Source organism: Bufo gargarizans, chromosome 6, assembly GCF_014858855.1.
Source record: "Bufo gargarizans isolate SCDJY-AF-19 chromosome 6, ASM1485885v1, whole genome shotgun sequence".
Taxonomy (NCBI): Eukaryota; Metazoa; Chordata; class Amphibia; order Anura; family Bufonidae; genus Bufo; species Bufo gargarizans.
In genome coordinates this window covers 115,869,362-115,883,449 of record NC_058085.1, presented here as the reverse complement: position 1 = coordinate 115,883,449, position 14,088 = coordinate 115,869,362, and the positions used below count along the sequence as shown (strand labels likewise).

The 14,088-nt window shown below is 45.4% G+C and overlaps 1 protein-coding gene across 3 annotated transcripts in view; it reads left to right on the top strand.

The window, feature by feature from the left end:
* The window catches only part of TBKBP1 (TBK1 binding protein 1), a 95,904-nt gene that overhangs the window by 35,683 nt on the left and 46,133 nt on the right, over positions 1 to 14,088 (top strand). For 2 of the 3 annotated variants that reach the window (XR_006390535.1, XM_044299586.1), the window contains exons 4-6: positions 2,241 to 2,391; positions 4,439 to 4,635; positions 8,779 to 8,840. Coding sequence is in view for 2 of the 3 variants with exons in the window: in XM_044299586.1 (XP_044155521.1) it covers positions 2,241 to 2,391; positions 4,439 to 4,635; positions 8,779 to 8,840 (410 nt within the window). In the remaining variant the exon portion in view is untranslated. The remainder of the gene's footprint in view (positions 1 to 2,240; positions 2,392 to 4,438; positions 4,636 to 8,778; positions 8,841 to 14,088) is intronic. The other variant, XM_044299587.1, reaches the window with a different exon arrangement.

The window sequence follows — 14,088 nt, the reverse complement described above, 5'->3', positions numbered from 1 at the left end:
ACCTAAACGGAATATGTCACCAACATTATTCCCTGGAAAAAAAGAATGCTGATGTGAAAGAGCTCCAAGGTGTATTGGGGCTGATAGACCACCTAGTTCACTGGTCCCCTGAGCACCGTTAAAGGGATCATTCAACCCCTATAATGCCTCCCAAAATGCCATGGCCCCTAATACTGGTCATACTTAACCCGCTCCCCAGCACTCGTGTCGCTTCTGATGTCCACACGGCCGTGCTGCATCTCCCCGTTGCGCGGATCAAAACATCTGGCAAGAGTGGGGGGGGCTGGAGTTGAGCGGCCAATAGCAGGCCTCGACATCGGCTGCTCTGGTCTGTGGAGGAGTTGTGGAGAGCCGTCAAGGAGGAAGAATGATGAAGCAGGGAGATTCCGGCTCTCGGCTTCATCATAATACAGGCAACTGTCTCTGCTTCCCATGGAAGCAGAGAGAGCTGCCCAAAAGCGGGTGTCTTGGCGGATGAGCACTCAGACACACAGATAAACCAACAACCAGGCTCTAGGGGAGAAGCAGGGGAAGGGTCACCTCCTAGCTAATCCCTGACCTCTCTCCCTGCACTGCTCAGCCCACATGCAGACCTTGGTGGTAGGAATGATGTGTCCCCGTGCCTGGGCTAAAACACCCCAGATTTCCTGAGATGGTGAAAAGGGGAAATAGGAGCAGCCTGCTCGCACAGAACCTGGATGGGAGAGATGACACAAACACAACTTAGACAGCAAACAACAAAAACTGAAACCACACTTATCTTATCTGAGCTGGAACAGACAACCTTCCTTCCTTGCTTCCAAGGCCAGACTGATTTCTATAACCCGCTCAGAGCACTGGAATTGAGAGCCATTTAAACTAATGACCCCACCCAGTGCACCTGATGGGAGGCGGATCCAGCACGACTCCAAATCAAACACTAAACACGTGCTGCTATTCTGGCCGACCTCCGCACATAGAGCAGGGCATGACAGCGGGACATAGCTCCCCCGTACTGGGACAGCAAGACAGCCACTGAAATCTGGGACTGTCTCACCAGATCCGGGATGGTTGGGAGGTATGCTTTAACTTTAAGGGGCACAGTCTATTACTACGCATTGTCACTGCAGGGGAAGTGTGGGTGTGTCCAAAGGCCGGACCCCTAAGGCGTCACCTCACAAAAGTTTTTTTTTTTTATGTTGTGTACTATGGATAATATGACCATGGGGCATAGCTATGGGGGGGGGGGGGGCAGAGGTAGCTGTTGCTACTAGGCCCAGGAGCCTGAGGGGGCCCAAAGACCCTTGTGCCACATAAGAGGACACTGGTATTATAGAAAGTGCATGCTGGTCAAGTGATACTTCTGGCTGGAGGAAAGGGGTTAGGTTAAGAATTTGGCATGGGGGGGGGGCGTCAATTTTCATCTCAGGCAGCACGAAGGCTAATTGCTTCCTGGAACCTGGCCACAAAGCACTAAGGGAAAGGGGGCCCAAGCTGAACATTTGCACCAGGGCCCAGAGCTACGCCCCTGACATGACAATTTTCCCCTGCACTTATGTTCATATCTATCTAATACATTTTCTTGAAAACTGGGAAAGAAAATTTAGAAAAGAAAAAGACTTGACACACGGAAAATGTGGTAGGATTGAACCAGCATTTGTAGTGGAGCCAAGTGGTAGCAGATGGTGATGGCACTGTGTAATGGTGTTAAAAACAAATGAGATGGCAGGGTAAAGAGCAAGAGAAGATTCCAGTTTTTATACAACCATATGACAATATGTTCATACACTACGTGTATACTGTACATACTCTGCAAATGCCACGTGCAATATTTATAGGAAACATTAAAAGTACCCTGCAAGGAATAGATAGAAGTTAACATTTCCCTGCCGTTGTATCAGTAAAGATGTCCATACACCTTCTACACCAACAGCTATTCTTCCCAAGTGCCCCATACACATTGGTTTTCTCAATGGGAAGAGAGGTGTAGACCATTTCTGACACCCTATCTCTCTTGTGAACAAAAGGATAGGAGTAAAACTCAACGTGTCCAATCCTTGTTTCCTCCGAAGTCATCTGTTGCGGTAGGCTTGGCACACTACCATACACCTAAGGTAGTCAGCCAGTCACGGCACAATTGTCAGGTTCAGCTGAATTTACTCTTATGTGTAAGTCTGAGATAAGCTTTAGGCACTTACGGTTCAAAGTGGATGAGGAGTAGGTGTTTGTGTAAATACTATATGTGTGTCTCTGTATTACAGAAGGGCCTTGTTCTGAGCCACGTAGCCCACATCCAGTCTCTGGAGCAGCAGCTACAGATGTGTGCCGAACCGCACCCTTTCCCAGGCTCTGCTCTCTCGGATCCTGACATGCAGTATCTGTCGCTGCACCATGGACCAGATATGCCACATGGTGAGTCAGCGGAATTCAATCACAGACTGGTATACACTGGCGTGTACACAGGTAAAATGACACCTTCCGGTGTCCCCCCTTCTGTTAGTTTTCCAGTGCCCAAGGATGAAATGAACCTGACCTGACCCACACATCTAACCTGCATTTCACCTGCTCTGGAATTGCTTACTTTTCTATCTGACCTGGTTTAAGGGAATGGCTTCACTAGGCCACTCAGTGCTATTCTGACCATGTGGCTCTTCTGTAGTGGTCGGTTACAGGTAACAAACTGGCAAAAAAACTATGCTGGTTAGTTATGGTCCATCAAATTACAGAGTTTTCTGATGTAATTTAGAATTAAAGGGTTGTCTCATCACCAGTTAGTTATGGTCCATCAAATTACAGAGTTTTCTGATGTAATTTAGAATTAAAGGGTTGTCTCATCACCAGCCCTATGCTACTCTTGTAATCTGTCAATCAAACAGATCATAAAAATAATTTAGTTTTGTGTCAATTGGATGAAGCATGGGCTGTCCCTTCCCCTAGAGATAAATGGAGGCTTTAAAATGTCACCAACATCAAGAATTCCCTCTGTTCAAACATTCATGGTCTATCCCACGTCCCAGAAAACTAGATCAAATTATACACCATTCAGCGATCACATTAAAACTACTGGTGACGTTGGTTATCTTGTGATAGCACCTATCAAAGATGGGGTATAGTAGGCCGCAAGTGAACAGTCAGCTCTTGAAGCAAGAAAAATGGGCTAGTGTGAGCATCAGAGTGACTTTGACAAGGACCATAGTGATGGCTACACAACAGGGTCAGGGCATCCCCAAACGGCAGGTTGTGTGGGGTGTTCCTGATGTGCAGTTGTTAGTAGCTATCAAATGTGATCCAAGGAAGGACAATCGGTGAACCAGACACATGATCATATGGGCAGGGAGCGAAGGCTAGCCTTTCAAGTCTGATCCTACAGACAGGGGCAAGACTGGCCATAGACCCTACAGGGAAATTTCCTGGTGGGTCATTGCCCGCAGGGTCCATTTGACTCCCCCCCCCCCCCCCCCCTCAGGCCGCCAGGTATGTAACATTCTGACGTTATCAACATTAAGTAATGATGGGAGCATCAGGTAATTATGTACCCAGCCGGTACCACAGATGCCCTTCTGAACTCAACTGTATAAATGTTATCAGGATGGTGATACAGTCGAATACCAAGGTGGGCACAGGAGCCCATGGCTTCCTGCCCCTCCTTTCACCCCATGTCTGGCCTGCATTGCATATGAAATAGTTGAACCCACCTACTTGTGTTGCTCCCACCTTCTGTCAATTTGGATGGGCCACTTTTACTTTTTCTCTGGACCACTTTAAGTTGCCAGTCTGCCCCTGCCTACGGAGCAGTTACTGTACATGAAAGTTTTTTGAAGCTCAGTATTTTGAGATATTACATTACCGTCTTCACACCTATTGACATCATTGCCGTCCATCCTAACCTTATTTATCTTGAATACACAATGCAGTCAATCGTATTGTAACATTAGGACAATATCCCAACATTTCTCAAAACAAATTGAATAATACTTTCATTGTTTGTGATATTATGACACATTTTTATCTTGTGTTAACAATACATTTCTTCATTCTGGCAAAAAAGTACTTTTAATCCACATACAAATGAACAGTCAAGTGCACCAAGGGCAGGCCCAAGCCACTCAGTGCACTATTGCTCCTTCTGCTTCCTCTGCCAGCCCCCCATCTCCTTCTTGATTGATAGAACCAGGTTCCAGAATTGTCATCTCACCTGGTCCTGTCAATTGAGGAGAGGGAGGGACGGGTAGAGTAAGCAGGAGGAGCAAGAGTGCACGGAGTTGCTTGAATCCTCGGTGCACTTAACTGCTCATATGCGTATGGATTAAATGTAAAATTGGACTTCCTGGTAACAGATTCTCCTTAAAGCCATACCAATGATCTTGTAATGTCTTACTATTACATCATATCTTCAAAATCATATACTGATAAAACCAGCAGAGCTCCTGTTGTAACCAATATGTTCTTCCTTGGCAAGTTTTAGAACATCCAGTGAACTGGCAGGCTCCCCGCAGCTTGGACTTACAGCGTGATATGGCAGCACAGAGGAGAGACGCTGAGCTGGAAGAGGCAAAAAGAGATTTGCAAAATGCTCAACGCAGGGAGAAGCAACTAAAGGAAGATGTTCTGCGTCTTGAAGAAGAGCTTAAACGACTGCAGGAGACCAAGGAGCAGGTTAGGATTATGTAGAGATGCTAATATCTTGTCCGGCATCAGTTCCTTACATAAACATTATAGATTCATTAGGTCTCCAAGTGATACATACCTTATGGAACCCTTTCCTTGAAGGTGACTGTACAACTAGTGCAATGTGCCATGTGGTCAAATAACTTTCATTATTTTCAAAAGGTCAGGAAGACCTTTAAAAATGTGAAGAAAATAAATACCGGATCCGTTTTTCCCGATGACACTGGAGAGACTTATTCAGTATTTCAATGCATTTGTCAAACGGATCCGGATTTGGAAACAATCCATTTGCACGCGGATTTCCAGATCCAGCAGTTCCGGCAACGGAACTGCCTGCCGGAATTCTCTAAAGCTAGTGTGAAAGTACGCTAAAACTACTTTAAACACTGCCCCTCGACATGTTTCGCCAGATGACCTGGCGTCTTCAGGGGGTTTGGGCAGAGTATGTTTAAAAGGAGCGGGGATGGTCTTTTCAATCCTCTGTTCATGACCTCATTAATCTGATAGCGTATCTTTAGCTTTCATGTATGCAGATAGACTCGGTTACTGGGGCGCTGATTGTAGCGCTCCCGTCCTCCTCTCCCCTCCTCCCAGCTGACGTATTACCTTTTGCTTCACTTCTGCTGACCATGATCCCGGACTTCAACATCGCGCTCTGTCCAATCATACAGTGCGCATGTCTCTTTGCTTTAAGTTCGCTCTGCAAGATTATGGACTTTACTTCAATGTACTTCTTTCAAGTGTACTGCGCATGTCTTTAGGCTTAGAATCTTTTTCAAAAAGGCTAGCTGGTCCATAGATCCCATAGGATTAGTTTTCTGTTATCATAAAGCTTTAATATTATAAGTTACACAAAGTTCTACTATTCCCTTTTTGCTCATGTCTATGAATTATTGATTTTTATCCCATAGTTTTTGACTTATTTTAATACCCATTTTAATCATGATTTATTTACTATAGAGGCTATAGATGTTCTAATATTAATGTCTATATTTTGTATTTATTTACTGAGAAATGTAGTGATACATTTATTACACCTACCGTCTCATGAACAGAGGATTGAAAAGACCATCACCGCCACCCTTTTAAACACACTCTGCCCGAATTCCCCGAAGACTCCAGGTCATCTGGCGAAACATGCCGAGGGGCAGTAGTTTTAGGCAGCAGGTGGACTGTTTATTAGAAAATACTAGGAAGTAGATGTTCTATGTAGCGCAGGGACAGAGGAAGAGTGAGGCTATGGCAAAGCAGGACACAGCTCACTAGATCCCTGCAATTGCTACACTACACTATGAAGATAACAGTGTTACAAACACATTTGACAAAAACTAACCAAGTGACACAGCTGATCATTTTAGATATTTTTTATTTAGTCAGTAGATGTTTATGTTTACAAGCAACAATAAAAGTTATGTTTTAATATGTAGCAAAGAGCACATGTAATAAAAAGGCCTTATTGGTCTTCCTGACCTTTTGAGAGTAATGAAAGTTATAAATATGCCTTGACATGTGCTTAAGGTCAGTGTTTGTTGGAATTTATTGTGGTCAAATAACACGCAGTGTTACTGGGACCTGATGCTGTTTTTCAGTGTGGTTTATGGGTGTGCATTTTTTACCACTAAACCCTGAAAAATGCTGTAATTTGTAGTAAAACCACATAGGGCAGTTAAAGAGGTTCTCCACCTAAATTTATGTTTACTAAATTAGGGTTAAAGCATCCTTCTTGCCCATCCCCTTCTTGCGGGCTGGTTTGATACATAAAGGGGTTATGCTATGATTAATGTAAAAAATGAAAATCACACACCATATAGTCTCATTCCAACAAAGCTCGAACCAGCCCTGTACCTCACATGGATCCAGAGATCTCCCCATTCATTAATCTACTAGACACTCTTCAGGGCTGACAGATTGTCCTTTCTCAGGGGACATGTCTGTTCTCAGGGCTTGTCTTTTCTGCGGCAGCTCAGGAGACGTGTCCTGTCTGCTACAACTCTCTCCCTGTAACTGTCACAACCTTAAACAGTAGATATGGCTGTCGGCAGGTGAAGGATGGAACTGAGCATGTGCGACCACCTCAATAGGTCAACAGGTCGTAAAAAAATAACATATATATATATATATATATATATATATATATATATAATTTATATTTAATACAAGGGGAGGGGTAGCATTTTATTGACGTAAAGAGAATATCTCACAACTGGAGAGTTTTTGTAACAGAAAATAAACTACCAACGTAATTCGTTTTTTTTATGCTGAATTATATTTAAAAAAGAAAAAAACATTTAATGGTGGCCCAGTCTCTGTAAGGCTGGAGATTATTTTTTATTTTTATTTTTATCACCACATTTGAAAAGCCCTATATTTTTCTTTTTCCATCAACTCAGCCTTATGAGGGCTTGTTTTATGCAGGGCAAGCTGTAGTTTTATAGCCACCATTTTGGGGTATATAAGGTGAATTGTAGAACAGCGTGGCAACAGTGTGAAAAAGAATGCAATTCTGCATTGTTTTGACTTTCTAACTATTCTGTGGGTCACTACAGTTATAGAGATGTCACATTTATATATTTTTGTTATGTCTTCTTACTTCTTACTTATAGAAGGCTATAGTTGGCAGGTAGAGTATCTCTAAAACCAGTCTACTATGAATTTGCCGATCAGTTCAAGGCTGGATTGGCACCGTGCTAACATTAGGGAAAGAGGAAAGCAGTTTGGCTGTTGTCGTGCAAAGCTTTTTCAACAAATCAGGCTCCAACAGAGTCTGATTTTACGAAGAATTTAGGCGGAGAAACTCGTTATAGCTCCTTCTGTTAACCTTGAAGATGACTACAGAGAATGTGTGAATTTTGCTGAGTGCATGAGGCTTTAGGGACACCTGGGAATAACAATCCAGGTGCAAAATGCTTTGTTGTTATGTCTTCCAGAACCATGAATAGAAAGAAAATATCTATTAAAAGACCATAAATTGTGCATGTCTGCAAAATATCTATAAAAAACCCAACATAAGCATAATAAAACTGACAGAATATCCTGTCTATAGGTAGAAATGAGCATGGCCAGCCCTAGGGGTGTGCATCCCAGGGGGAGATTTATCAAGACTATTATTATTACTTAGTCTACTGCTTCTGGAAAGGACTGTAATTAGTAGGATTTGGGGCTCCAAGAAAATACATTATATAAGTTACTGGGAAAAACTGGTCAAAAGAGTAAAAAAATTATGAAAAATCTATTATTTAACTAAGAATCTAAACTGTGGCCAAGAATTTGTCGCTATTGGGATTAAAAGGATCTCTCTTTATTTTTTCTAATTTTTTCTCTCTTACCTGGAGTGGGATGGGGTGGTTTTTGGGGTATCTTTTATATTTTTGTCTTTGGCTATTTGTATTGTGAATATACTCATAAAGATTGCAAAAAAAATCTGATGCCTTCAGCTGCCAAGCGTACATGTAACAGGTCAGCCAGTTTTATAAGTACAAATCTGCTGACAGATGCCCTTTAAGCAAGAATTTTATGATTTCCAGGACAAACCAGTCCCTTATATCAAGACGTATAATCTGCAGTTACCACACATGACAGCATATTGCACCCCATAGTCATGCAGATAGGTAAGGCAGACTACCTTTATATTGTGGACACACAGTCAGGCAAACATAAGGGGATCATTTATTAAGACCAACATTTTAGATGCCGGTCTTAATATCCCCTATAGCTGACAGTGGATCCGCTGGGGTTATGTAGAGGTGCAGGCCTCTCCATAACTTCGGCGCATCCAGCGGCAGTTCCTTGATGTCTTACATTTAGACCATTTTCTACACCTAAACCAGGCGTAGAAAATGATGAATAAGATGGGACCTCCCGGCCCATCCCGTCCCCTTCCCCACCCACTTTATTAGACTTGGTGTGAGCGGGGAAAAGTCACAGATTATGGCGTAAAGGGCCTTTCTGCCGCAATCTGTGCCAGAAATAGACCTGATATAAGCGTATTTCTGGTTAGTAAATGACCCCCATATTCTAGAAGAAGCTGACATCTTACATTTAAGTGATACAGTATATTATAATTTTTTTTTTTTTTATGCTGTAACAACTCAAGAGCCGTCTAGTCATTCTTCTATGTCATTGTGTCTTTAGGAACTGGCAAATGGACAGACGCAGCGGGAGATGGCATGGCTGAAGGAGGTGGGAGACGACCAGTAAGTCCCTATCATCTCTGTTCTGTTAATTGTTAAGACATCACAACAAATTGAAATGGATATTTCTCTAATTTGCATGGCCAAACAAGACACGTAAACGATCTTCTCTGTGCAGTGAAGGTCACTGGTACAGCCAGCGGAGGGCAGTCTTGTATCAGGGTTATAATGCTGAATGACGGTGGCTGTGAAATATAGAGCAGCACTGGGGACAATTGTGGATATCCCATTTATAGACAGGATTGGGGCAGTTGGGTATTTTATTTGTTGCTCTCCTTGAATGAGAACAATACCAGATGTGAGATTAATGGCAGTGATTATTACAAACCTTAAAGGGGTTTTCCATGACTTAAATATTGATTACTTATCCTCAGAATAGGTCATCAATATCAGATAGGTAGGGGTTCAACTCTGAACTTCACGGTCCATCAGCTGTTTGAAGGGGGCAGATGGGCATTGCGGCCTCTTCATTGTATACCAGTCACAGTGCTGTACATTGTATAAGGGCTGTGCTCGCTGTTGCAGTTCACTCTCATTCACTGGAATGGAGCTGCAGAAAGGCCATGTGGCCATTAGAAGTGATGTCACAGGCTGAGGAAGAGGCCAGAGCACTCACCCAAACGCTACGGCCCCTTTTAACAGGAGTTGGACCCCCACCAATAAGATATTAATAATCTATCCTGAGGACAGGTCATCAGTATTTAAGCCCTGTCCTGTACAACCCCCTTAAAGGGCTTGTGTCATCTGAAACATTGGTTATATATCGCTAGTATATGCCACCAATGTCAGATAGATTAGGGTCCCTCCATCTGGGACACACACCTATCTCTAGAACGGGGCCCCAAAATGAACAAGAGCGAATGGCACACGTGTTTAATTGTATAGCCCATTTAAATTGTATTGCCCATTCTAGAGATAGGTGCGGGTCCCAGAGGAAAGGCCACTAATCTATATGACATTTGTGGCATATACTAGCGATATATCCCCAATGTCTCAGATGACACAAACCCTTTAAGGGGGTTATACAGGACAGGACTTAAATATTGATGACCTATCCTTAGGATAGATTATTAATATCTCATTGTTGAGGGTCCATCTCCTCAGCCTGTGACCCACACCTATCTGACATTGGTGGCATATCCTAGCAATGACACAACCTGAGTGTTTTAAGCAGTACCAATGTGTTGTCAAAAGATGGCGCTTTATACATGAGTCTTATGTGGTGAATCTTCACTTTGTGTGCATGCCTGTATTATACTCTGTATAGTTATTAAAAGACAGATCTTTACTGGGTCACTTTAAATTCCAGAGGAGCTTATAATTTAGGGTAGCTTCACATCTGCAGCAGGGGACTCCGCCAGGCTGTTCCAGTAGAGAAGAGCCTGCCAGAGTTCTCCGGATCCAGCACTGCCAGATACTACTGCCTTCCCACCATTGACTAATGGGGTCCGGCAGAGATCCGGACGCTGCCCGACAAATATGCAGAGAATCAGCTGGACAAAAACCGCTGCACGCAGTGTTTTTTGTTTGGCTATTTCGTGGCATTGTATGCCAGACCTGCTGGCCAGAACACCCGACTGGAGGTGTGAAAGAAGCCTAAATTGAGGTACCATTAAAAAATAAAGATTGGGGGGCGTGGCTTCGGCATGGCGGCGTGAGGACGCATGTAGGGAGAGCTCCGTGACCTGCCTCAGGAGAACTAGCACGGAACACCTTCCTAGCTGTCTTTTCTGGCCATGACTAAGGGGAGAAGATCGAGGAGTCAACCTGTGGTCCCCCCTGCACAATCCATCGGCCGTTTCCTCAGATCTACCCAGCAAGGAGGCTGGGAGTCTCCTGTAATGGCGGCCGCTTCTTCCGCGCTGCGGCCAGCGGCACAGCCGTTTTCACCGTCACAAGCATCGGAGCTCCCTCCCCCACGAGAACGCCGCTTGAGTGAACAGATCCATACTCACTCAGCTCCGGCCTCCCAGCGTGACACCCGACCGGATCCTTCTCTGCGCCACGCAGCTCTGCATCAGCCGGATCCTCCAGGTACCGCCACACAGGCTAGATCAGGGCCTGCTATCGACGGGAGCCTGCATGCCCGTGCCCCTTCCCCTCATCAGGCGGACAATGCAACAAATGGGTGTACACAAGCCCAGGAGCGGTACAGTGCACACGCCAGCACTCCTATCGCTAGCCCCTCCAGGGATCCCACTGGGGGGTTGCCGCCATCTCTGAGGAATCCTAACCTCACTCAGGGCCACATGTTACCTGCCCCTGCTACTCAATCTCCCAGTCAAGATATACCGGCTATCTTCTCCTCGCTGACACAGCATCCAGAGGAGTCTCAGGGGTTCCCCCCACCCCCTTCCTCCATTGACCGCACGCTGGCAGAACTCTGGGAGATGGTGCGGGCGTTACCCACGAAATCCGATCTGGAGGTTCAGGTGTCTCGCATTGAGGCCAAGCAAGCCCAGGCCCTGCAGGCAGTCCGCACGGAGGTTCAACAATTGGACGACCGTCTGTCCTCGCTAGAACACGAACATGCAACTACAGCCGCTGTGGTTCATTCTCACTCTGCGGCCTTGTCTGCACATACCTCTCAATTGCAGGACTTTTCGTTACACCTTGACGACGTGGAGAATAGGGGCCGTCGAAACAACCTTAAGATCCGCAACATTCCGGAATCGGTCCCCAACGATCAGCTACACTCTGTCGTGGTCGACATTTTCAATTCAATCCTGGACGATCCTCCTCAATCTCAAATCGAGCTTGACAGGGTTCACAGAACCGCCGGACCCAGAAATCGTGACGTGGATAGGCCACGTGATGTCATCTGCCGGGTACACTTTTACGTTGTAAAGGAGCGTATCCTGCGCAAAGCCTGGGAAAAGAAGGACCTTTTCTATAAAGACATTCCGATTACTGTATTGCCTGATGTTTCTCGCCTAACCCTATCTATGCGGAGAATGGTGAGACCTCTGCTGGAAGCAATCAAAGAAGCAGGAGCATCATACCGTTGGGGTCACCCGTTTCACATCATTGTCAGATATCCCGACGGTCAATCTATACAAGTCCGCTCTCCGGCTGACCTTCAGGATTTATTCAGATTCCTTGACATCCGTCCATTCACGGTTCCAGATTGGACATTACCCTCCTTTTTACAGGATTTGCCTCAAGGTCCGGATTTCCCAAGACGATCAGCATCTCCTCTCTCGAGGCGCATATCTCCTGGCCGTTCCGGCTCATTCCGCGGTCACCTTTCCAGGCCCCGCTACCAGCCTCCACGGCGCCTTCCACCGTCTCCCCACTGATCCTCCATTTTGATCCCTGCTACTGAGACTTTCTGCCTGCATTGTTGAGCGGGTCTTCGCTAGGCAGTTCTTCATGTCTCTGTTCCTGAGCCGTTCCACCAATCTGTCCCACCTGGATTCCTGTCAGGGACTATGATGACTTCCACTCCGCGTCAGGGACTATGATGACTTCCACTCCGCGTCCCTTCATCTCCAGATGTTGTTTACAGTCTTGCGACTTGGGGTTTTTGTTTTGCCTCTATGTTACCCCCCTGTGCTCCCTTCCTCTTACCTGTCTTTTAGGAGTGCTATTTTGCATCTGTTCTCTCCCCTTTTCCCTGTCCAGGCCACTCTACGTTTTAGGAAGGGGTCTCCCAGGTGCAACATGTTCCGCCTCATGTTTAGGTCACTAGGTGTTCTCCTTATGATTAGGTTTCATCTTTTCCCCAAGCGCTATCCGTTCTACTTCCCCAACTAGGGCACTGTGGGTCCTTTCCTTAGTACTGTTTGGATAGGCCTCTCACAGTTACTAGTGTTATAGCAGGTGCTACTGCTTGTAGCAAGAACCCGTCCATTTTTTCTTCACTTCTTTTTTGTTTCCTTTTTATCTTTTCCTTCCCTAGTCCCTTTTCCCTCCCTTTCCCTTGACAGCTCACTTCTCTCTCACGAAAGTATTGTGGTCATTGTGCTCTGTAAGACTTGTTATTCAATATGTCTGATATTTTATTAGTCTCCCTTAATGTACAGGGTTTGAACCTGCCGGAAAAGAGATCTTCTCTCCTGCGTCTCCTTTGGAGAAAAAGAGCTCATGTGGCGTTTATCCAGGAAACTCATTTCCGCTCCTCTTCTACTCCAAGACTCTTCGATAGACGCTTCCCTCATGTTTACCACAGTTCGGACCCTGACTCTAAGACGAAAGGAGTCTCAATCCTTGTCTCCAACGCAATCTCCTGGGACCTGATTGATTCTCGCACTGATGGAGCTGGTAGGTACCTGTTTGTAAAGGGAAGGTTAGCTGGTACTTTAGTTACATTGGCGTCCGTTTATGCCCCTAACACAGGCCAGGTTAGTTTCCTGACCAAGACCCTTAGAGCCTTGGAGGATTTCAACGAGGGCCTCTTGATTCTCGGAGGTGACCTTAACATCGTATTGAATCCTCGCCTGGACTCCTCCAAGGGTCAAGTTTCTTATCCCCACTCCACCACTTCCAAGCTTAAAGAGCTCCTCTTCTCACAGCAACTTACAGACCCATGGCGCATTTTGTACCCGACATCTCGAGACTATACATTTTTTTCTCACCCTCACAATTCCTACTCCAGGTTGGATTATTTCCTTCTGAACCACGCTAGGCTAGACCTCCTCACTAGGGCGGAGATCGACCCAATAACCTTTTCGGATCATGCTCTGATCTCCATATCGCTCTCTTTTTCATCCCACCAAGCCAGGGCCTGGCATTGGCAATTAAATGACTCGCTTCTACAAGACTTACAGGTCTCTTCTGAAATAAGGAAGGACCTGGCTGAGTATTTCGAGACTAACGTGGTCCCAGAGAGTGATCCCCTTACTGTTTGGGAGGCCCACAAATGCTTTATTCGAGGCTCCTTTATAAAACTAGGTTCCCAGTTAAAAAAGGAAAGAGCAGCAAAAATAACTTCCCTCCTTTCACGCATCCACGTATTAGAGCAGCAGCACAAGCAGACCCTGGACTTGCAGTTGGGTGCCGAGCTCACACAACTCCGAGACCAGGTTCGTTCTCTTTGCCTCACAAGAGCAAAAGCGACCTTGGTCAAATGCCATAGACACTATTACGAACATGGGAATAAACCGGGTAGAACCCTGGCCAGGGCTCTGCGGAAAACGAGGCTTTGCTCTTACGTTCCACATGTGTCTACTTCATCTGGCTCTAAGGTCTCCCTTCCGCGGGAAATAACTGAAGCATTTAGATCTTACTATCACACATTGTATAACTTGGA